The sequence below is a fragment of the Crocuta crocuta genome, unplaced genomic scaffold (genome assembly GCF_008692635.1).
Source record: "Crocuta crocuta isolate KB4526 unplaced genomic scaffold, BGI_CrCroc_1.0 scaffold216, whole genome shotgun sequence".
Classification (NCBI taxonomy): domain Eukaryota; kingdom Metazoa; phylum Chordata; class Mammalia; order Carnivora; family Hyaenidae; genus Crocuta; species Crocuta crocuta.
Window position 1 is genome coordinate 11831346 of NW_027531504.1, and position 24268 is coordinate 11855613.

The 24268-nt window shown below is 39.5% G+C and overlaps 1 protein-coding gene across 3 annotated transcripts in view; it reads left to right on the plus strand.

Moving 5' to 3' along the window:
- Positions 1-24268, plus strand: part of KITLG (KIT ligand) — an 81874-nt gene that overhangs the window by 18047 nt on the left and 39559 nt on the right. For all 3 annotated transcript variants that reach the window (XM_077772226.1, XM_077772229.1, XM_077772227.1), the window contains exon 2: positions 16568-16681. In XM_077772226.1, the coding sequence (XP_077628352.1) occupies positions 16568-16681 (114 nt within the window). The remainder of the gene's footprint in view (positions 1-16567; positions 16682-24268) is intronic.

Consider the following 24268-nt stretch of genomic DNA (forward strand, 5'->3'; position numbering starts at 1 on the left):
TTTAAAAGCTTAACCTGTGTCGTCACTTTTGAACACGTCTGCTCCCAAGTGAAATCCTAGTCCCTAAAAGTGTTCCCGGTGCAGAATCACCATGAATAATTTTTTTTTATTATTGACTGCTTGAGAAATTTTGATGGATTGCAGCTCACTGGGGAGACAGGGAGAAATTTACAGTTGCTGTATTCTGAATTTTAAATGAAGTAGAGAGACTTCCATTGAATTTACTATAGGGAAGTGTCTACAATCCAGATCTATGGGGGGGTTTTGTTGTTGTGTTTGTTTTAATATGTTCCTGGTGGGTCAATATAGGAAAGTAACTCCAAAATTATACTTAACCTAGTTTCTTTAGAAAGGGAATTCTGAGGGGGACACCTGGGTGGCTCGGTCAATTGGGCATCCAACTCTTGATTTCAGCTTGGGTCTTGATCTCCTGGTTTGTGGGATCAAGCCCTGTGTCAGGCTCCATGTGCTGACTGTGCAAAGCCTGCTTAGGATTCTCTTTCTCCCTTTCTTTCTGACCATCCCTTGCTTATGCCATACATGCATGCACGCTTTCTGTCTCTCAAAATAAATAAACTTAAAAAAAAATTCTGGGGATTTTACAGGCAGGTCAGCACCTTGGCTTATTATCATACTTTGGCCACATCTGCCAGGAAAAACATTTTATCGTAGTTGCTTATTCATTAATTGTTTATGTAGCATTTACTAGAGGGCACTGTGCTGAGGCTAGAAATACAATAGTAAACAAAAGTACCCCTTGTGGTAGCTTACAGTATACCCCTGGTTTTATATCCCAATTTACTAATTTCATGTAGCTAGAAAAGTATTTAAAGGTCAGAGATACTGGTTAGAAGTTCAAACCAAAAAGCATTTAGCTAATGTCACACTTTGAAGAATTAAAAGAACATTGAGTACTACTTATACTTGTCATTAGGATTTAGCAGTTATTGGACCCTAGAGTGAGAAGTAGGACAATGGTTTATGGCCAGTTGACCAAAGCTCCTCTCTTTACCCTGTGTTCATTCATTTTAAAAATACTCATGAGACACTTCCCGGTGCTCAGCACAGTTCTACCCATTCTGAACAAAATGGTGAGACACCGAAAGTACTGGCCTCTGGTGCTCAGACTCCAGTGCAAGAGACAGGTTATAAGCAAAACTGGTGGATGCTGTTGCAGTTTAGTTGTGTGAATCTGGACACTACCTGCTGACAACTGAAGCCTACGTTATCCAGACATCATCTGTACCCCAGTTGGTAAACCCACGTTTGTACAATAACCATCATGGTTTGTACTATATTAAGAGAAGCTTTGCATTTTGTGGATCCTTTAGTAGCAGGTTGCACCGTGTGCAATGCACACATGAGAAGAAGCCCATACTATGAGTGAGGAGCAGCTCAAGGTGCTAGAGGTAAGAGTGAAGGGCAAGAACATCAGAATTCTCATCCTCACACCATTGACATGCTTATCAGTAGGGGCAGGTGATAAAAGAGTAAACTAATTGGGTAATCAAGAGAATCTCTGATGAAAAGTGCTTCCGAGGAAATAAAACTGTAGTATGAGAAGGTTTGGAACTACTGAAGACTAGTCATCTTGGGAAGGTTTCTCTGAGCAGCTGGTACTTGAACTGAATCCTGAGTGACGAGAAGGACTTGCCTCTGCAGAGCCCAAGAGAAGAAAGCTAATGGCAGCTAGTGCAGAGGGCTTATGGCAGGAATACATTTCAGGTGTTTCCAGAACAAAAAGGAGGCTGGTGGCGTTGTAGTCAGTATGGTGGGGAGTATGTGGGGAGTATGGCGTGCTGAGATAGGAACATGGAGGTAGGCAAGTTTACATTAAATAGGGCCTTTTAGGCCTTGGTCAGCAGTTCGTATGTTGTTGTAAATGGAATGGAAAGGTATTCAGAGATTTGAAGCAGGCAGTGAGTGCTGTCGTATATTCCCGGAGGACCACACTGTTGTCAGTAGCAAGAATGAAAGCCGAGAAAACTATTTAGAGGCCCTTGAAGGCTTCTGGGTCAAGCGTGGAGCCTGTACTATAGCAGTACAAGATGAGACGGAGAGAAGTGAATGTTGCGAGATTTATTTTGCTGGTAGAACTAACAGAACATAAGAGACTGGATTTAAGGGAGACTGGAAATAAGGGAGCAGGAAGAATCAAGGATGATCCCCAGAGTTTTGGCTTGAAGTTGGGAAATGACATTATTGAGGATGCTAGTTCTAAGTGTGGTTGTATAGACAGCAATGCTAATAACAATGGTAACATTTGTAGAGTGTGTCTCCTTGTCCGGTACTGTACTATACAAGGGCTTTACATATTAGTCCTCAACAAGCCTGGAAAGTAGATTCTGTTATTAGGTCCATGTTTCAGGTAAGGAGACTAAAGCATAGTAAGATAAACTTTCCAAAGGCCACAAGGCAGGTGTAGTGGCAGACTAAAGCTTCCAAGTTGGGCAGTCTAATTTTAAAATGTTTATTTGGAGCAGGGAAGGGCCAGAGAGGGAGAGTGAGCAAGCAGGGTCCACACTCAGTGGAGAGCCCAATGTGGGGCTCTACCCCATGACATGAGATCATGACGTGAGGTGAAATCAAGAGTCCAATGCCCAGCTAACTGAGCCACACAAGTGGCCCTGGGCAGTCTGAATCACTGCCTCCCAGGCCCTACTCCACACTCCTTCTCTGTGCATGAGTAAACACATTCTGTTTTCTAAAGCTGCCTCAAATTTATTACTGAAGCTCAAGCTGACTTTTGAAACTCTGCTGTTGCAGTTAACATTCACTCATTGCCCAAACAGTTCAGCCTCACTTTTACACCAGGCCAAGAACCAGGTCAAGATGGCCTGCCTGCCTTGGGAAAGCTGATCCAAATCCATACCAAGGGCAGTTTCACAAACCCTTTATCATCTTCCTGTGCTGATCCTTAATCTTCAGAGAAGCAGAACATGAATAGAATGTGACATTCACTGTTAGTACAACTGTTAATTTTGAATTCAACATCTAAAGAAGTAGTAATAATGATAAAATACCTATAGCCTTGGCAGTCATGTCGTGATCTCTCCTGTTCCAGGCCTCTTGTTGGTGTTTTACATAATACTGTCTTAATTAATCTTTTCAAAAATCCAAAGAAATGCTATCCCCATGAGAAAACTGAGGCTCAGAGCAGTTACATAATTGGTTCAAGGTTCTAGCCTGTCAGTGACAGAATCAGGATTTGAATCCATGTCTTACTTTGCTGATGTTCTCCTGTTCTAAACATTACCTCCTGCATCAACAATGAACTTGGTGTTGAAGTGCACTGTCACCAAAGGAACATGTCCTGGGCATGTCAGAGATCAGTGCTTTGTTGTGCTTTTGATGGTAGAATTAACGTTAGTTAACATTCTCAGTTATTGACCATCAAAAATTGCTCTTTTTTTCCTTAAATTTTAAAATGATCCCTGTCTTACAATTTGAATTCTTTTTTTTTTTTTTAATGTTTTATTTATTTTTGAGAGAGAGAGAGAGACAGCATGAGCAGGGGAAGGTCAGAGAGAGAGCGAGGGAGACACAGAATCTGAAGACAAGCTCCAGGCACTGAGCCAACTGTCAGCACAGAGCCCAACACGGGGCTCAAACCCACAAACCGCGAAATCATGACCTGAGCCAAAGTCAGACGCTCAACCAACTGAGCCACCCAGGTGCCCCACAATTTGAATTTTTAAACACTATAATGGATTCCTAGGGAAAGCTTAGACTAACTTTTATGAGCAAGAAGTGCTTAATCACTGGGTTCTTTTCTCCAAGTTTTGCTTAGGGTTTAGTTGCAGATGGGATAATCCGTTCCAGCTAAACAGAATGGGGGGTAGCTTACAAAAACCCCTGGAAGGGCTAGAAGAGGAGTCTGAGCTAATACTCTGGTTGCCTAGAACCCTGTTAAATCCACCGCTGTCTGTAGAACTGTTAGACCTGGCACAGGAGGCTCTTTCTGCTACTGACTGCAGGGAATTTCTGTCCGCACTGCCACCCAAGGGAGCAAACTACATGTCCCAACACCCAGCTCCTTTTCTGACATTTCCTTCCCGCCTCAGTCTTGCAGAGTTATGCCTGATTGCCAGAACCTAAATCACATCTACAATTGTAGCTGACTACAAAGCAATAGAAGTTCTGCAGCTACCACAGTGCAGGAGAATGTGCTAGGAGAGAGCTGGAGTAGGGATTGAAAGAGCCAGTCCATAGTACTCTCTATGCTCACTACTCCTACACTGTTCAGGTACATTTAGTTTTTCTTTTTTCAGGTTGCTCTAAATCCGGAGCATCTAATATGTAGCCCTTGAACCAAATGCAACCTCATTTACCTTTTTAGACCTTTTTGTTTTCTGTAATGATATAGCCCCCATGAGCTAGTACAGCCTAATAATAGCATGGCTCAGATTTTAGAGAATGCCTAAAAAATCACGTGGAGGGCTTTTTAAAAGTGCACATCTCTGTGATGCACCCTCAGAAATTTTGATTCTGTGTGATGCTTAGGAATCTGCAATCTTTGTAAACACCCCAGATGATTACACTTTCTTCTGAATGTAAGACAGCCAACTCCCTCTGTTTCCAGTAGGGCACCTTCAGTGAAAGTGGGGAACATTTGAACAGTGTATTCAACTCAACCAGAGGAAGTTGGTGTGTCTAGCACATGTTGCATAATCAGGAATGCTTATGCCCTGATATTTGCAAATTGGGCTTATCATCTGATGTGATGGAGGAAATGATCAAGATTGTGAGTATTCTTTGAGTTTATGCCTTTAACCCCACTGGTTTTGATGCTTTTGGAGTTTGGAAACAATTAAAATAGTATAAAGATTTTATTTTAATGTGGTTAAAAAAAAAAAAAAAAGCCCAGGTGAGGAAAAGACCTTCAGAAATTCCCTGAGCTGCTTCCTCAGAGTAAGTTCTTAAAAATTAAAAGCCCCTTAGAGACCCAACTTGTTGGACTCCTGGTAGCTGATCTTATGTGACAAGACATCTTAGCACATTTAATTGCAACCATAGGAGAAAACAACACAAAACAATAAAAACACAAGTTCTAGGGCAATCATTCAGTTCAGATTCAGCACATGGGATCAGATAGGAGCTGGAATCTACATTCATTTTCCATCTCTCAGGTGTTGGGAGTGCAAAAGATTTTACAGGTTTTCAAAAATTGCAGAGCTTTTGATTTATACTTTCAGAAATGAGTCACACAGTTGAAAGAGTATAAATTACAATTTATGTTTTTGTAGCTGTTTTTCGGAAAGCTACCACACTCAGAGTACATATTGTGATTTAATTTTAAGAGCCACTAATTGACACAATAGTGAGTGCCTATGGAGTGTTTGAAGGTAATATGTGAATTTCAAAACTGCCCTAATTTTTTTTCTATGCCAATTTGAGGGCCTGTCTTCTATTTCTTTGAAAATGTATATTATAGCAAAAAAAAAAATCTGGCAATAAATATGTACATGTAGGTTCAACCTTAAACTAGCACCTAGCAATTTTCTAGCGTAGTTTGGTTTGTTACATATCATCCCCGTAAAATTGATTAGAATTAGTCATCAGCTAGCCTCGCCCTAAAATACAGCAGATTATACTGCTTAGGAGAATTCTTTCCTTCTGTTTTTATATTAACTGCTCTGTTTACGAATAGCTAATGACTTCCATTACCATTGTTTCTAATGACAGTCTACTGCTGGCCCAAACGCTTCTGCCATGTACGTGTCTATTGCAAAATAGTAATAACAGAGCTTGAACACCTAGGCCCTAGATTCTAGCCCAAGGTAGAAGTTCTTTTCAGGGATTTCCATAGTGGCAGTGCCTCAGAGCTCACCTGGCTGTCATTAACTGCAGGTGAGTTGCTCCCAGACACAGACCCTTTAAGAAAGAGGAAGGCTTAGTTTATCATTACAGCTCCACACTTTTTGAGCTGTCTTTCCTTCTGCCCTGACTAAAGTGGACTCTAGCCTTTCCAGATTACCTGCTCTCCTTCCTTTTCAAGCTGTTGTAGTATATCCCCTTGAAATTTCCCCTGGCTCATTTACCACTGTGGTTTGATTCCTAGTTCTGTCAATCCATGGAAACTATCCTTAGCAGCGTCAACCCCATTAGGTATTTTTCAGCAGCCATCAGGTTGACTGTTTTCAGTGCTTGTTTTAGTGCTCATGCTTGCCCTCTTAGGCTTTCTTTTTACAGTAATTGCAGATCCCGCAATCCATGGATTTGCCTCTCGTGCTTGGCTTTTCATTCTCTCCTCTCCATGCAGACAGTTCTCCTCCTCCTTAGAGGGAGTATCCCCCAAGGTTTTTGGTGATAACTTCCAATAATCTCCAGCTACCACTTCTACATATCCTGGCTCAGTGAATAGCACTACTTTTCACCCAGTCACCTAAATTGGAACTAGAGGTCATTTGTGACTCCTACCGCTTTTACCCCACACACTCTGTGCTGGCCATCCAAGTCCCAGTCAACTTCAAATCCTCGTGAACTTGTCCATTTCTCTTCACTCCCACTGCCTCTGCCCTAGTTGATGACTTCAATGACCTCCACACCCCCCAGTGTATGCTTCATTCTGATACCAGATAAGCCTTTCCAAAATCAGATCTTGATACTCCCCTGCTTAACGTCCTTCAGAACTCCCCATGTCTCTAATATAAAATCCTTTATCAGTTAGCAAAATTTGGAGGACCTCTGCCTCTCTCTCTAGCTTCCTCTGTTTTATTATTTATTCCTTGAAACTCATTTTCCAGTCATATCATCAATGTGAAGTTCCATGAAAATGCTGTTTTCCAATTCTGCAGGCACTTCCTACTTCCTCTGCCAGGTAGGTGTCTTCACCCCTGTTCTCTTTGATCCAGCTACCTGCTATTCACCTTCGAAGAAGGGGTCATCTCCCAGGAGCTATCTCTGAAGTCCCTCCTTCAGTTTCCCCAAAGTTAGGTTTAGCTGTCCCTCCTCAGCCCCTCCCCTCTCGCCCGTTCCCTAGTAATGTGAGCTTCCAGAGGCCAAAGAAGACATCTGCTGCATCTGCTGTGTCTTTATCTTACATACTTATCAGGTACTCCATACATGTTTCTTTGTGTGTGTGTGTGTTTTTTAATGTTTGTTTATTTTTGAAAAGGAGAGCACAAGCAGGGGAAGGACAGAGAAAGAGGGAGATGCAGAATCTGAAGAGGCTTCTGGCTCCAAGCTGTCCGCACAGAGCCTGATGCAGGGCTTAGAACTCAAGAACTGCGAAATCATGACCTGAGCCAAAGTCGGACACTTAACTGACTGAGCCACCCAGGCACTCCCATACATGTTTGTTAAATGAATAGGTAGCTCTCAGAAGTCTGGAAGCACTTAATTTTGTTTTTATCAGAAGGAACAACTTATCACTTTGTTTTCTTCCCTACCCTCTAGCTAAGCAATTTTTAAATAAGCTACAGTGAAGTGTAACTTGATTTACCTGTACTACTTGTTTACTCAGCCTAGTAATAATTTTACATGGTGGTTTCAATCAAAAACTGATTCCACTAAAGGGACCTATACCCCATTCATAGCATAGGTATTTTAGATAAAATTGAATGGTTCATTAAATATAAATGAAATCAGTGTTATTATGTGACTAGCCCAGTATTTTTCTTCCTAGTATAGTATAGATACTGGTTTAAACCCAGCTCAGGTATTTACTAGTAGAGTGGCCGTAAGCAAGTTACTTAATCTCACCGAAGCATGTTTTACTCACCTGTAATTTGGTTGGTGGGAAGGTTATATTTAATATCTGCAAACTGTTCTTCCTGTGTGTGGCCCTTAGTAGGAGTCTATGTATGTGAGTCATTTTCCCTTTAAATAACATTTATGTTTAGATTAAGGACTGTCCATAGTGATTTTTCTCATTTTCCCCATATATTGAATACACTGAAATCCTTAAATTCCCTGTTTACATTAAAGCCACTGTTTGTCTGATTTCATACTAAATAATTCATTTCTAGGTTGTTCAATTTTTGTTAGAGCATATTCACATGTTTTAGAGATCACCAATATTTTAGGATATTTTTTAATGTTTTTTATTTTATTTTTGAGAGAGTGTAAGTGGGGAAGGGGCAGAGAGGGGAGCAGAAAATCGGAAGTAGGCTCTGTGCTTGACAGCAGCTAGCCCATGTGGGGCTTGGACTCCCGGAACCATGAGATCATGACCTGGGCTGAAGTCAGACACTCAACCAAATGAACCTCCCAGGTGTCCCTAGAATATTTTTATTTCAGTTCTTCACAAAAGAGTCTACATGGAGAGATGTGGAAGTAGATCTTAACAGGACTTTAGTACACCAATCTGGACTTGAAGGTGGCTTGACTTTCACTTAGCTACCCTGTTAACATCTGCTTTCCTGAAAGCAGGTTTATTTTTTCTAAACTTTACTGCTAAGTGTTTCCTTTGCTCCTTGAGCTTACTGGACAATCACTAGAGAATTTGCGTGGTATGATTAGTCATTTTCTCTAGAATGTTTAATGGTATATTTCTTAAGAATTAGAAATCAAGGGGCACCTGAGTGATTCAGTTGGTTAAGTGTCCGACTTCAGCTCAGATCTTGATCTCACAGTTCTTGAGTTCAAGCCCCACATCGGGCTCTGTGCTGACAGCTTGGAGCCTGGAGCCTGCTTCGGATTCTGTACCTCCCTCTCTCTCTGCCCCTCCTCCACTCATGCTCTCTCTCTCAAATATAAATAAACATTAACAAAAATTTAAATAAAAATCTGAAGGAAGAAATCCTGTAGAATTCAAAGGTTATTCACCGAACCAGAATCTGTTGTTGGTTTATGTTTCAGTTATTTTTGAACGATATGGTTCATATGACCTCAAAAGACCTGAACTCAGGACTAATTACTATACCTGTATCTTGGTAACTTGCTTTCCTGGCTCTGGGTAGCTAAGCCAGTTGGCTTGCTTCCAAAGCACATTTGGGCTACAAGGGAACTGCCTGCTTCGCTAGCTGGCATTCGAGATTAAAGAGAAGATGAATGTTGTTTTTGGCAGCAGCTGCTGTTTTGTTCGGGGCAGACCCAATACCATTTTGTAAGTCTGTGCATAAAGAAAACGAGGTCCACAGACACTCCACTACGTTTTGGATTTTGGGAAGTCAAAACATGGGCCCTGGCAACGCGTATCTTAAAGTTGCTTCTCAAGTTCATGGGAAAGTTTGGGGTTTTTGTTTTTTTGTGTTTTTTGTTTTTTATTTTAAGTTGAGAAGCTTGGAATCTTCTGGTTTCTCAAAGACCATATGTTCCCCTGATGTTCTTGGGCTGCAATCATGTTAGTTCCTACTAAAGGAAAAGAAGTCTGCAAAGCAACTTCTGTGTCATAACGCATGTTCAGATCAAGTCAGTAGTTTGCTTTAGGGGGATTTTGCAGCTCCTTTTCCTGCCATGTGGCTCTTTATTGTAAGGAAGGTTCTTATGTTCAGGATGAATTGGTGAGCGATTGAGTGTCCCTTGGATCTGCCGAGACTGGTTCTCAACAGAAATGAGATCTAAGTCTCAGGTCTTCAGGGTCTCCAGTCTCTGACTATAATTTCCCCCTCTTCTTTTCAGTATGATCTGCCACTATTACCNTTCACAGTTAACTACGAATGTTAATTCACTGTTCGTCCCTCTGCCAGAACTACTGCTATTGTATGGATTGTTCTAACAGTGCATACAGATTGCTTATTTTTTTAATCATGTAAATAATTTCAAGGCAACTGTTAGCAATGAAAGGGTTATTGGAATTCTATGTGATGTGGGGAGTATGTGGGGGGGGGGGGCACATTTGACGCACGCCTCCAAATAAGAAATCTAGAACTGCCGACAGTAAGATTAGTTTAATGTGTCTGTGCAGTGAAAGGTTATCATGAAATGAGAGGTTATCACACAATGAGTGTGACCTAGAGAGAAAAGTTGTAGGATGCTAAAACAAAGTAGCCAAAGAGAAATGTCATACGCAGAAGCAGAGAATGTTACAGGAAAAACAAAACAAAACAAAAAACCAGTGAGATGATTGCCCAAAGTAAAATGATACATTTTAGAACAGAAGTCACAAAGGCAGGGACATCTTGCTTCAGCATTCTGTCTCCAGTAGGGTGTGTGTGCGCACACACACCCCCACCTTTAGGCGCCTGTATACCCTTGTTGGAGTTTCCAGAAATTAGAGAAATAGGAAGAGTGCAAAAGCAAAGATGGGGAAATACTTCGCTTAATTGGAAGACCAGCATTAGCTGAAGCTACTCTAAACACAGTTGAGAACTAAGAAATACATTGAAAAAGGCATGTGAATCCAAAATTGGTGTCAAAATACCCATGTACCAAAGGTCCTACTCTTTGTTCATGGAAGATTGACTCTGTAAAGTCCTTTCCCTGACTGTTCAGTTTGAAGCCTTTGTTTCCCTGGTTTCCTTGACTATCCCAAACCTACAAGCCGCACAACAAATAATTGCACAGCACCTGTAGTTGGAAAGTTTTTATTTGATCCCATAGCTCCGTGAAGTTCATAAGGCAAAAATTATTCTCCTCTTCTACACTGATAAACAGGTGCTTCAAAGGATTAACTGACTTGCTTGAGGTCATATGGTAAAGGGGCTCAGAGGTTTTCTGGATCCATATTGTGTTCTCTGCCATCACACCACCAGTTTTCAAAAGCATGGTTTTTTTTTTTGTTTTCTGGGTTTTTTTTTCTTTCTTGCCCTTGGAAACCTTTGTTTAAATAAAATCTTACCCAGAAGCATGAACAAATAAAGCAGGAAAAAAGCTGAGCTGCTTGCTTAAAGCAGGATTTGGGGGCCCAGAATATGGACAGAAGCAGTTAATTTTCCTTACCAGGAAAGCTTAGACATCAAAACACTACACCAGTCATGCATTCATTCATTCAAAAACTAAGTTTCTTAAGCTCTCATTTTTTTCTGTTTTTGCTATAACAAATTATCACAAACTTAGTGACTTAAAACAATACAAATTTATTATGTCCCAGTTCTGCAGATTCAGAAATCCAAACTTGGTAGGCTTACTGAGCTAAAATCAAGATGTCAGGACCACTACGTTCCTATCTGAAGGCTCTAAGGTTGGCTTTGTTCCTTGCCTCTTTTCAGCTTCTAGAAGCCACTGACATTCCTTGACTCCTGGCCCCTTCCCAGAAATGGCAAGTAAAGTCCTTACATGTCTCATCTTATCCTTCTTCCTTTATTGTGGTTTCCTCACCAGAGCTGGAAAACATTCTTAGTTTGTGAGGAGCTATAGGACTCTTTTAGACCCAGAAGATAGTCTCTCCATCTCAATTTCGCTAGCTTAATCACATCTGTAAAGTCCATTCTTCCATACAAGGCAAAAAATTCACGAGTTCCAAGAATTAGGGCATGGCCATCTTTTTGCCAGAATTCTGACTACCATAGGCACCTCCTATGGGCCATGTGTTGTGTTTTACCATGGAGACTGCAGGAGGCTAGAAGTAGACATACTAGCAGTAAAATATGTTGCAGGTAATGACCTGACAGTCTGGGAGAAACCAGTAAACTGAGAAGCCATCCAACAAAAACTAAAGAAACATTTTAAAAAGTCATTCAATCAAGTATAATAACTTGGAGCTACTTAGGCAAAGGTGGTCACAACTGCATAACTGAAATGTTTTTTCCCCTCACCTTTAAGGAAGTATGACAAAAATTGTATATATTTAAGGTAATACAATGTGATGTTTTGATACAAGCCTACATCATGAAATGATCACAAACTATCACCTCACAGTTACCCTTTATAATATAGTGTTAAGTACAGTCCCCTTGTTGTACATTAGGTCCTCAGCATTTACTCATTTTATAACTGGAATGTTTGTATCCTTTGATCTAGATTTACCCCAGTCTCTGGTAACCACCACTCTATTATACTGTTACCATATTTTTTTTTTTTTTTTAAGATTCTGCATGTAAGTGAGATCATATAATATTTGTTTGTGTTTGGCTTGTTTCACTTAGTCTCCCTTTTATTTGATGAACCTGAATCATTAAAAAAAGTAAAGCTTAATACTTCTGCCCACTGTTTAAGAAATCAAGAAAGTATGTATACTATATGTTAGAAAAATGTCTGTATTCTCTACAGAATAATACTGAAAAGTTACTTTTCCATATAAAGAAGTAAGCCCTCTCACAAGAATACTGATGAGGGACATTTCTCTTTGATTTCTCCTCTATTCTGATGTCTAGCTTTGCCAGAGTGAACTGTTGAATTTTACAAAAGTTAACTATTCCTTACTACTAGCTAAGTATATAGAGAGTTAAATTACAACAGAAGTTTATTTAACAGCTTTAAAATAAAGTGCTTCAAGTTTGTTAGAGATGTGTGAATGTGTTAACAGATTTAATTTTAGCCCTGACCAAATAGGCTTTTGCTCATTTTATAGGAATCTATCTTTATTGATATTTGTATATAACTGATGCAAAAAAAAATATTTTGATGCTGCCTTGGTGACATTATTTTGCAATTCTTAATAGAAGTCTGTTATCAATATATGTTTGAAAACTATGATAGAACATATTAAAAAGTATGGTAATCCGAAAAACAGAGTATTCGGCTGTGACATGGATTATGGAACATACATGCCTGGGTATGTTTGCTGTTTGAACAATTATGATCATTTAGAGCTGTGCTATTTGGAGCCCTCACCAATGATGTGACAGCTTTGTGGGAGTGCTGTGACAGTACTGGGTGGTGAAGAGCACAGGATTTAGAATTGTGGACAGACCTGGGATTTTACCACTTACAAGTCGCCAAATCTCTCTGTAGCTCAATTTCTCCATCATTAGAATATATGAAACTTAAAATTTGATTATGATGAGATACACAACATTTTTGGTACATAGTAAATGTTCAGTAAAGGGTAGCTGTCATTCATCCGTATTGTTGAAAACTCACCCACACCTGCACTCACATTTCAGACATTCTGTCTGATAGTACTGATGAACGGTATATGCTCCTATGTAAAGCCAGGTCCTATACTTGAGAGCCAGATCTCCCCACTTCTTGCCTTCTCAAGAACATTACTTCAGCAGTTGCCTGTTGCCTGTCTCCTGACGCACATCGCCCTGTGGCACCTTCCTGCTAGATCATCCACAGGGGCATACAGACTTCCTGGTGCTTCTTCAATCTTAAAGAGAAATCTCTTCCCTCCGTCCAGTCCTTGCCAACTACCACCCCACTGGTTTTTATTTATTCATTTGTTTATTTGCTCCCCTTTGAAGGACAGCTCTTTCAAAGAGCTGTCTACATTCACTGTTTCTGATTACTCTCTAATGTTCTCTTAAACCCATACCAGACTGGGTTTTCCCCGTACATGCTTCAGTAAAACTGTTCTTGAAAATGTTACCGGTGACCTGAGCTCTGCCAAATCCAGTGGTCAGTCCTCAGTTCTCCTCTTACTTGACGTATTATGAGTATTTGACGTAGTTTGACCCCATTCTCCTTAACGTACCTTTTTTTTTTTTTTTTTTTAACTTGGCTTCCTCCTCCTCCTTTGGCTTCTCTCTCAGGTTCTTTTGTGAGTTCTAAATCTTCTGCCAGACCTTTTACAGTTAGAGCACCATAGGACTCAGTCCTTTGTTCTTTTATCTATTTGTACTTATTCCCTTGATGGGCTCATCCATTCTTTGCTTAAAATTCCATTTATACATCAAAGGCTGTCATTTATGTATCTAGCCCAAGCTTCCCTCCTAAACCCAGATTCAAATATCATGACCTAGTATCATCATAACTACGATCTCAGAGACATTTCAAACTTCGCACACTCAAACTTCAACTCCTGATCAGACCGCCAGACCTTCCCCAACTTCAGCCTTCCCCATATGGCAGCACCATCTTTTCATTTGCTCAAACCAGAATCCTTGGAGTCCCTTTTGACTCTTTCAAATCGCACTCCAGCTGTCAGGAAATCTTATTGGCTGAGCCTGCAGGATACGTCCAGAATCTCACCACTTCTGGTCACTGCATTGCTATAACCCTTTCTTGCTTGGATGATAACAATAGCCCTTAACTGGTCTGTTTTTCTACCTATTGCTACCCTAAAGTTCTCACCACAGCAATCAAAGTGATTTTTTTAATGACTTACTTTCTTTGAACAATTTTAGGTTCACAGCAAAATTGAGAGGAAAGTACAGAGATTTCTCATGTGTTCCCTGCCCCTACACATGCACAGGGTGGTATGATGAACCTGCATTGACACCTCTGAATCATCCAGTGTCCATAGTTCATGTTAGCGTTTCACCCTCAATGTTACATTCTGTGAGTTCAGACAAATGTATAATGACCAGTATCTACCGTTATAGTATCATACAGAGTATTTTCACTGCCCTAAAAATACTGTGTTCCACCTACTCATCCCTCCCCCTACAGCCTCTGGCAGCCACTGATCTTTTTACTGTTTACATAGTTTTGCCTTTTCCAGAATGTCCTTATATTTGGAATCATTCAGTATGTAGCCTTTTGGGATTGGCTTCCTTCACTTAATAATACACATTTTAAGTTTCCTCCATGTTTTTTCATGGCTGGGTAGCTCATTTCCTTTTAATGCTGAAAAATATCCCATTTTCTGATATGCCACAGTTTATCCACCTACTGAAGAACATCCTGGTTGCTTTCAAGAACTCATTTGCACAATTTAGTCTTCATTTCAATCCAAGGGAGACAGTGCTGTGAACAGCGTGACCCCTCAGTGTTCAAAGTAGCCTTAACCAACCTTAAACAGGATTACTGCTAAAATAGGTCACAATGGCAAAACAATAAAAAGGCTTAAATTTTGTTTACAAGCCACTTTTATCTATGTAGGTAGCATTGTAGTCATATTTCTATAACTGATGATCATCACTTGGTCCAGTGTAACTAACACCTAGTTAGTGTGCAGCTATTAATTGAAAATAATCCAGTGTTTTTAAATTTTTTTAAGTGTTTTATTTAGTTCTGAGAGAGAGAGAGAGAGATAGTATGAACAGGGGAGGGTCAGAGAGAGGGAGGGAGACACAGAATCTGAAGCAGGCTCCAGGCTCTGTGTCAACACAGAGCACGACAGGGCTCGAACCCACAAACCGTGAGATCATGACCTAAGCCGAAGTCGGACGCTTAACCGACTGAGCCACGCAGGTGCCCCTAAAATAATCCAGTGTTTTTAAAAAGTACCTGGCTAGTTACATAACGAGGAAAGGTTTCTAGCCATGTGCAGATGTACTTCGTATAATTTCAAGATACCGTAGACAAACATTAACTCATAAAAGAACTCTCACATTTAAATATCTTCACATCTCCATGCCTTTGCTCATGCTATTTATTTTTCCTCGAATGCTCATCCCTTTCTTGTCCACTCTTGCAAACCCCTCCTCGTCCTCCAGAAGCCAACTAGAGCCCCATTTTTCTTCTGGCTTTCCTTGGCGCTGTCTTCTTGCCAAGGGGTTCTCTTCCTTAAAGTTAATTGATTAATTGCTTCCTTCTTTGTGTTCCCAAAGCATTTATCGCCGAGTGCACATATTATTAATGCACCTGCCTCTGAGCTTCAAGGGCATCTTCATCACCTTTGTTTCCCTAGCGACTGGCACAGCCCCTGCCTCACAATATGTGCTCAATAAATTGGATTTGAATTTGAAGCATTAGACAGTTTTTACTTTGGTCACTGATTCATCCTGCCAGTATTTACATTAAAAGCTCTTAATATGCAAGGTGCTATGTTGTGTGTTTTAAGGATAATTTAAAAAAAGAGAATCGGGTGCCCAGTTTCTTAAAAACTTAGAATCTAGTATAGTATGAAAAATTAAGTCCTGCATAAAAGTAACTACAAAACATGGTAGGATTTTCAAGAAGTATGTGTGAGCTCTCATGTGGTGTGTGTGTGTGTGTGTGTGTGTGTGTGTGTGTGTGTGTGAGAGAGAGAGAGAGAGAGAGAGATTAATTCATGCTAGGGTTCAAGAATGTCTTCCTCTTCACAAAGGAAATGTTTTTCCTTATTAAGTGGTTAAAAAGCTGTCATTAAAAACAATGATTCTTTTGATGTCTCCTAAATGAGGTTAAATTCTGTCCCAGATCTAAAAATACATCTCTCTCCCTCACTTTGGAGTACTATCATACACTATCAGATTTAAAGCACTGTTCAGGGTTTGCTGCTACTTGCCAAACAGTATACACTTAAAGTATACAGAAAGCCTCTTTTGGTGCCTTAAGGTATGAATTTCTTACGTTCCTAGTTTAAAACAAAACACCTTTTGTGGTAGATCCTTTATAAGTTGCTACATGTTCATTCCTAATTGCCATTTGAAATTGCCTAATTGTTCATTCCTAATTGGCCTCAGAAAGCTTTTGACAAAAGTTAACAATAATGTCATTGAAATGAAAAATCCAAACCACATTTTAATGGACAATTTTTTAAAAAATTTTGGTCAGCGTATTTTGAATACTTAGCACTTAATTATATTTAAGCCAGTAGCTTTTTTTTTTTAATATGAGATTATCTTTTCCACCTTAAAGTGTAAGATGCAGTCGTTTGAGTGATTATGGTTTGTAACTGGTCATCACCAGCAATTTTTCTGTTTTCATCTAGACTTGGATTGTCACTTGCATTTATCTTCAGCTGCTCCTATTTAACCCTCTGGTCAAAACTAAAGGGCTCTGCAGGAACCGCGTGACTGATGATGTGAAAGATGTGACAAAACTGGTAAGTAAGGAACGCTTTCGCTCGCTGTGATGGTTTCTTGTGTTTTTTGAAAAAGACTTTATTTTTTCTTGTCCCAAGTTAGTATTTTTCTAAGACGAGGAGATAAATCATGGAGTTACTCTGAAGGGTTTATAGAGAGCAGGTAGGGAGGTATGTGAGGTCATGGAGAATCTGTGGTACATCACTGCAGTGACTTTGTTTCTTTGCTCATTTTCTCATCTCTGTCACAGACAGTGAAGGACACTGGAGAGTTCTCTGTGCTAATGTGGCAGCACTAGCTTGTTTCCCATTATCTCTCTTGTGGGTTCCTCAGTGTGTCCTATTTACCCTCCACATGCCTTCCTACTCTTCTCTAACAAGCCTAACAAAAAAGATCTGAGATGGCCATTCTCCCCTTTCCAACAACATGAAGACCCTGTCACATGTGGGTGGGTGTGTGCCCCCTCTGAGAACATAGCTGGAGGAGAGTTTGTTACCCAAATGTTCAACGACTTCTCTCCCACGTTTGTCACATTGGAACTCTTCCCTTAGCAAAAGACATTTTACACCGGTGCCCCTTGGCCACTGCCAGCTTCATGCCAAGATTGTCTTAAAAGGCATACCACAGAGAGGGAGATGTTACAGCATCTGGAATGTATTCCGCCCAACTCTCCTGACCTAGGGGAGATTTTATGTGCCCACTTGAGCGGCAGTGTGTGATTTCACAATGAACAAACTTTGAGAAGCATTTTTGTAAGTTCCTGGTTCAAAAGAGCTAAGTGGCATTCTTTTATTTGAAAACTGTCTAGAGAACAGAGATATGAGAATAGGGAAGAAATAAGGGTTGTGATACGGAGAAAAGAAAGAAAATTACATTTTTTGAGATACTCCTCTACTTTTGATATACATTTCCTGGTTTATGTTTTATTTGGGGTTCAAAGCCAAATTTCAAAACAAAAGTTTAATACTAGGATCAGAGTCTGTCTGGCTTTGGCTTCATGCAGAATTAATAACACACACACACACACACACACACACACACACACACGCACACTTTATGCAGATTCCTCAGAAGGATGCCCAGCAGATTCAGGATTAAAAACAAGTATTCTCGGACACTTTTTTCAAGGGGCTGGTGACCAAAGCAATGCACCATTTGCCTGCTCTATGTACCCTGTTAGGTATTGGGTATAGGGAATTGGTGAGAAAGTTGATTTTGTCTTCTAAAGAACATAGAGCATGGACCTCTTCCTCAAGTTACTTGTTAATTTGTGATCCAAGAAACTATACTAAAAAGGAAAATATGTGCTTATATCCTAAATTTTATATCAGTAGAAGGCCCTCATTGTTCAGTGAATGAAGACCTGATGTGTTTTGCTGTGATAAGCATTGTGGTCACCTGTGGTGCTTATTAAAATTACAGGTGTCTGGGCAGCACTCCAAAAAACTGATACAATGATCGATCTGAGGAAGGGCTCCAGGCGTCTACATTTTAAAGAAATTTCTGAGAGAATGAAGAACTGCTGCTCTAGATGATCTGTTCAGTCAACATTTGGAGACCAAAGTGTCGTAATCCTAATAGGTCCCAATTCTTATTATGACTAGCTTTATCCGTGTTACCTGAATTTATATGGATTTCAGACTAACATGAGTCTCCAAAGTATGCTTAAAGGAGCTCATAGCTGGGAAATTACAGGTCTCCTGGGGATGCTGGTATGACCGTGGAGCTGAGGATGAGCAGTGGAGACCTGGCGTGGTCTTAAAGGGCAAATGTCAAGTATATTGGCAATGAATCATAGTTGGAAGGTGATTGTATGTTTGACCATAGGCCAAGCATGTCAAAGATTAACATGGTATTTAAGAAAAATTACTTAGCATTATTACTTGCTTAGCATTTAAGGAATACTACTTAATAATCTTTACTTCCTGTGAAATGTCAAACTAGTATTTTGAAGGGGCATAAGTAGGTGTTAAAACTACCTTCCAAGATTTCCATCCTTGTCTTTAGACATCTGCTTATTCTCAGTCTGTTACCTATCAGGTGATACAATGAAAAATGGCAAGAAGGATAAATGAGGAAGTAGTACCTAGGAAAGGGATAACTTGTTAATATTGACACTGAATTTTGTTCCTCACCCCAAGGACAAATGTGAATCCTAAGACTGAAAACAAGGGGTTTTTTCCCCTCCCAGCAACTGACTTGGGACATTTTTTCATTTCAAGAGTTGATTTAGTGAAATTAGTGTGTTTACTTTGGATTGTTGAAAAAAAAAATCAAGTTAATAAAAAGTTGGACTCAGATTACTTCTAACCAAATAAAGACTGGCATAATTCACAGCCTGTATTTCATAGTGAAGGAAATAGGAAAATAATCCCTGACCTCAAAATGTTCATAATCTAGTTTGGAAGATAAATCATCTCCATAAAAATATGAATATATATCGTTAATACCACAATAACAAGGATACCATTTAAAAGATGTCATTGTAGGAACGTCTGGCTGACTCCGTTGGTAGAGAATGAGACTCTTGATCTCAGGGATGTGAGTTCAAGCCCCATGTCCAGTATAATAGAGATTACCGAAAAGTAAAATCTAAATAGAGGTAATTTATTTTGTGATGTAATATAGGACCGACCTGTGCTGATATATTGGTTAAGGAATGGATTTTGGAATTTGTGGTAGACCTGAATTTTTTTTATAAGTTTGTTTTGTTTGTTTGTTTAGAGAGAGAGAGAGAGCGTGCACGAGCGGGGGAGGGGCAGAGAGAGAGGGCATCCCAAGCAGGCTCCATGCTGTCAGTGTGGAGCCTGATGCGACGCTCCATCTCAGGAATCATGATCTCGTGACCTGAGCCAAAAAGGTCAAGAGTCAGCCCCTTAACTGACCGAGCCACCCAGATACCCTGGTAGACCTGAATATAAAACCCAGCTTTTTTACCTTAGCTAAGTAACCAGCTTTCTAAATCTTAGTTTCTATTTCCCAGTTTTGTCTTATAGATTAAGAAAGAGAGAATGTATATATAGATTTCTAAATGTAGTTATTGTCATAACTTCTTTGGACCTATGTTTCCTCATCAGTATTAAGATTAATAGTACTTTGTAGAGTAATTTTAAGGATTGAATCAGTTGGTAGAACAGTGTTAGGAACATAGTAAGTACCCACTAAATACTAGCTGTTAGTAGTGGTAGTGTGGTGTGGGATCATAGCATACTGGAGCTTTAAGAGAACTTAAGAGACCATCTGGATAAATTTTATTTCTTATTTTATAAATAAGGAAACTGAGACTCAGGAGCGGGGAAGCCAGCTTCTGACCTCATTTACCAGTGATGTGCCTTCTACAACACTGGTTGTAGACAGACTCCTAGAGCCCACATGACCACTCTACCTTTGTGTATCTGGATTTCCAAAGAAGATTTGATTTGAAAAAAAGAATCAAGCTCCTGAAAAAATGTTGGAAAGTCACTGCTATAAACCAGCATTTGTAGGATATCATCTGAGAATCGTTCAGTCATACTCTTTTAGGATACTTATTGAAAATACAGCTATCAGAGCTCCACTGCAGAAATACCGAGTCTGGGCGTGTGGAGATGGTGTGTAGGAACTGTAAGGTTTCCAAGTAGCATCCTAGGTGACAGGGATTTGCACAGAAGTGCAAGGACTGCTGAGGCCATAAAGCTTCTAAGGTTGTGGTTTTTTCATCTTGGGGGGAAAAGTGTTCTCATTCTTAACCTAAAACTGCATTTCACTAATTCAGACAACAGCATGAGTGACTTCGGAGTTGTATGGATACAGATAACCACAGCCTCTCTCTACAGTGGGGCAGAGTGCATCTCAAGGTTAGGCATACTGGCTTAGTTGAGCATCAGCTATGTTGTTACTTTGCAGTGTAAACTTGGACAAATAAATCCGAGATTCAATTTCTGGATTTTAAAATGAGGAACATGGACATGATCAATTGTTCTGACTCTAGGATTTATAAACTTTGAACTCTTGCAAGTAGAGCTCCAGATTGTGCCTGTGTACACTTTATAGTGCATTTCTGGAAAGAGGGCATATAGTTTTCATTTCCCAGAGAAGCCTGTGATACCCCTACCCCCAAAGAGAAGCACTACTAAAGTCTTCTTGGAGGCCCTTTTCAGCTCTGAAATTGTTTCATTGCCATAACGATACTTTGTGAGGTTGCACCTTTTAGAATAAGTCAGTAAAGCCTGGACCCCAGGAGGTTACATAGAACAAGAGGTATTTGTTTTGCAGGCATAACCTTAGCATATTCTATTTGAAGAAAAATAAAATAGGTTGATAGTACCATTTTACCTTTGCTCACAGTAATTTCTTTGAACTTATTTCTTCACAGTCTACCACTTTTGCCTTGGCATTAGGTGGCAACTTGCACTGTGCCCACCAACCTGAAGTCTGTTTGCTTGGGGTGATTCTCATGCCACAGAAGCACATGATTTACAACCTTACTGTCATTTTTTTGTTTTTTTAATTTCTTCTTCTCTTTTGTGCTGCCCTACAGTCCCTATGGTTTTCATTTGGAATTCTGGCATGTTTGCTCAGCATAATAGTTCATCTATTTACAGAACATTTTGCTTTGTTTCTAAAAAATGTTGCAAGACTTGTTTTAAATGGCAAACTCAGTCCTACCTAAAGGGTCAAGTATCTGGGAAGAGAATGAATCAAACTTTAAAAATGAGTATCTCTGGGATAATTAGGCTGCAGCTTTTAACCGTTCTAAGTGTTAATATAAAGATGCATCCAAATACTGAAACAGTTCAAGTTAGTTTTTCCTTTTGTTCTTCCAACTATTCCGTTCATTTGCGATCATGGTTTTCTTCCATTTGGGGGTATTTGATTAAATGTGACTATGTTGCTTTTTAAAACCTATTTTAAAATATCTATTGAGTAATGTTTAAGGCATGCTGCAGTCCCAACCACATCTCATAAAGGTGAAATTACTCTGTCTTTCAGGGTCGGTCTACAAATCAGTAGAATAGAATTAAAACACAAGAATTTATGGTTTTCCTGGTCTGGTGATAGGCACTTATTTTAACATAATGGGAGATCATAAAATATCTCAGAAAAATTTCACTTCAGACAGTTTTGGATAATTCTGATTTTCTTCAAATAAAATGTTCTTCAAATAGAATTACAACCATATAGGGTTTTTTGTTTTTATTTTTGGAGCCTTGAACAATGGTTTGACAGCTGGATAGTTTTTAAAGTTTATTAGTTTGCTGTATTTAGCATTTTAATTTCTTCTGTGGTCAGTAGAAATTCTTTTTCCATTTAAAACTAAATTTTGGACTTTCAGTATTCAAAGAAAGGACAGAAGTATATTAGAAATAATATTTGTAAAACAAGTATATCGCCTACTATATTACCAAGCATGTCTGACTTACTGTGAAGAAAAAATAATTTTTCCTTTACAGGATGACCGACTTGTAGTATGTCTCCTACTCCTTGACTTTTTAAAGCAGTAGTTACTGCATGAGTATCCAGGCACCATGCAAAGCACTTCCCCCCTTTAGTCATTACAGTCCTAGGAAGTAATTATTTTTACCCCCTGTTTATTGATTAGGAAGCTGAGACCTAGTGATAAGTGACCTGATCATCCTTATCTAGAAATAGGAAACTGAGTGGAGAGGTTTGAACCTCTCTGTTTCTGGAACACAAGAACCTAGTTCATAATGTTGCAATTTAAGATGTAAATGTCAACTGCAGTTTTAAGCACTACATTGTAGGGGCACCTAGGTGGCTCAGTTGGTTGAGTGTCTGACTTCGGCTCAGGTCATGGTCTCCCAGTTCGAGGGTTTGAGCCTGGGTCGGGCTCTGTGCTAACAGCTTGGAGCCTGAAACCTGCTGTCTCCTCCTCTCTCTGCCTCTCCCCTGCTCACACTCTATCTCTCTCAAAAAATAAACAAACATTAAAAAAATTTTTTTTAAAAGAACTATCATTGTAACCTCATGAATTTTACTTCCTAAGTAGTAGTCAGTTTATGGTGAGGAAATGATTATAATGTAAATGGTCTTTTACTCCCGCTGTCTCTTTCTCTTTCTTTTTTGTTTTTGTTTTTGGAGGGAGACAAGTCCTCTAACTTTCAGGTATTCTGTACTGAGAAAAGAGGACTCACAAAAGTCTTGTAAAATTGTCATCTTATTTTTTTTTTAGTTGCTAATGGAGTTATTAAAAAGTACCTTTGAAAACCAAAGACAGTTGTGTTTGTGAGTTATATTAACAGGAGATGACTTATGAGGAAAAATTTAAAAAGCAAAAAGCTGTCTCCTGTGTTATTTCTGAAAACCAGCATTATACTAAGCTGTACGTACATGAGTAGGTTGTGATATTTAAATATAAGCATTGATTTTTTTTCCCCCTCTACAGCAGCGACTCTTAAACTTCTCTGGGTCTGAAACTCTGGAAACTGTGGACTCTTTTCCCAGAGACATTCACTTATGTGCAACATTTTATGTACAGTGTCAAGAGAATCAGGAGTTACCACTCCTGTATTTTGATTGTTACCTTGAACTTGGGAAAAACAACTGAGACAAGTATGTGTCTCAGCAAATGTTCAAGAAGCCACCATTTCATAAGATTTAGAGACCTCAGGGACATTTGAATTATGAGTTCCAAAGATTTTAGATTAGCGATCTAGAGAGGGCATTCAGTGATCTAACCTTGAGTTCTTTTCCTCCGGAGTCCAAATACCTTTAGGGCCTGCCATGTAGCCAGTGCCAATTTGGCATAAAAATACTTTTTCTTGGCTGAGTTTTCAGCATTTCCGTATGCTGTCCCTTATACATTTTTTTGTTTGTTTTTCCCCAGTGTCACTGAGTATGGTCACTCCTCAAGACATCCAAAAAAGACAATCAAAGGGGCCCATCCAGCATAGTGGGCCCATTATAAGGGGACTTGTTTTGCTGTTCTATGCATTTTACAGTGTGTCATAGTGTTGACATCCTCATACTCCAAACCACGAAGCTCATTGGGATAATTTGGCATTGGTAAAATTTTCCATCCATTAAGTTCCATTTCATTATTTTATATTTTGCCCTGAACTTCTTTAAAAAAAAAAACAAAACAAAAAAAAAAACTATAGATTTGTTTTTGAAATCTATAGTTTTGATTACTTATCCATTTAACTCTACCAACAGGCTTCTTCCCTGGATTCTAAACCTTGTTCCTGAATTTTTTTTTTTATTGTTGTTTTCCCAGCTCTGACCTCTATAGAAATATTTAATACATGCTGAACACTTTTCTAGTGGTCTTCTAAACTGTTCCTGGTCTCTCTTCTACCTATGCTTCAATCCATCCTTCCAGAATAATCTTCCTGAATTTACTGTCTTGATCCCTCCCTGCTTAGACATTTAAGTGTAGCACCACTTCTTCTGTGAGAAAGTTAAATCAGACTCTTTTTAAGTAATTATCTAGTTTGCTCCCTTTATTTTACAGACAAATAGTAGAAGTTCTATAGAGAAGAAATGATGTATCTAAGGAGGAAGTGACTTGCTGTAGAGTTCTGGTGGTAAAACATGTCCTATCGAACTTCACTGTCTCCCATTGGGCCTCCTTTGCCCAACACTAAAGTCCTTCTCTCATGTGGCTT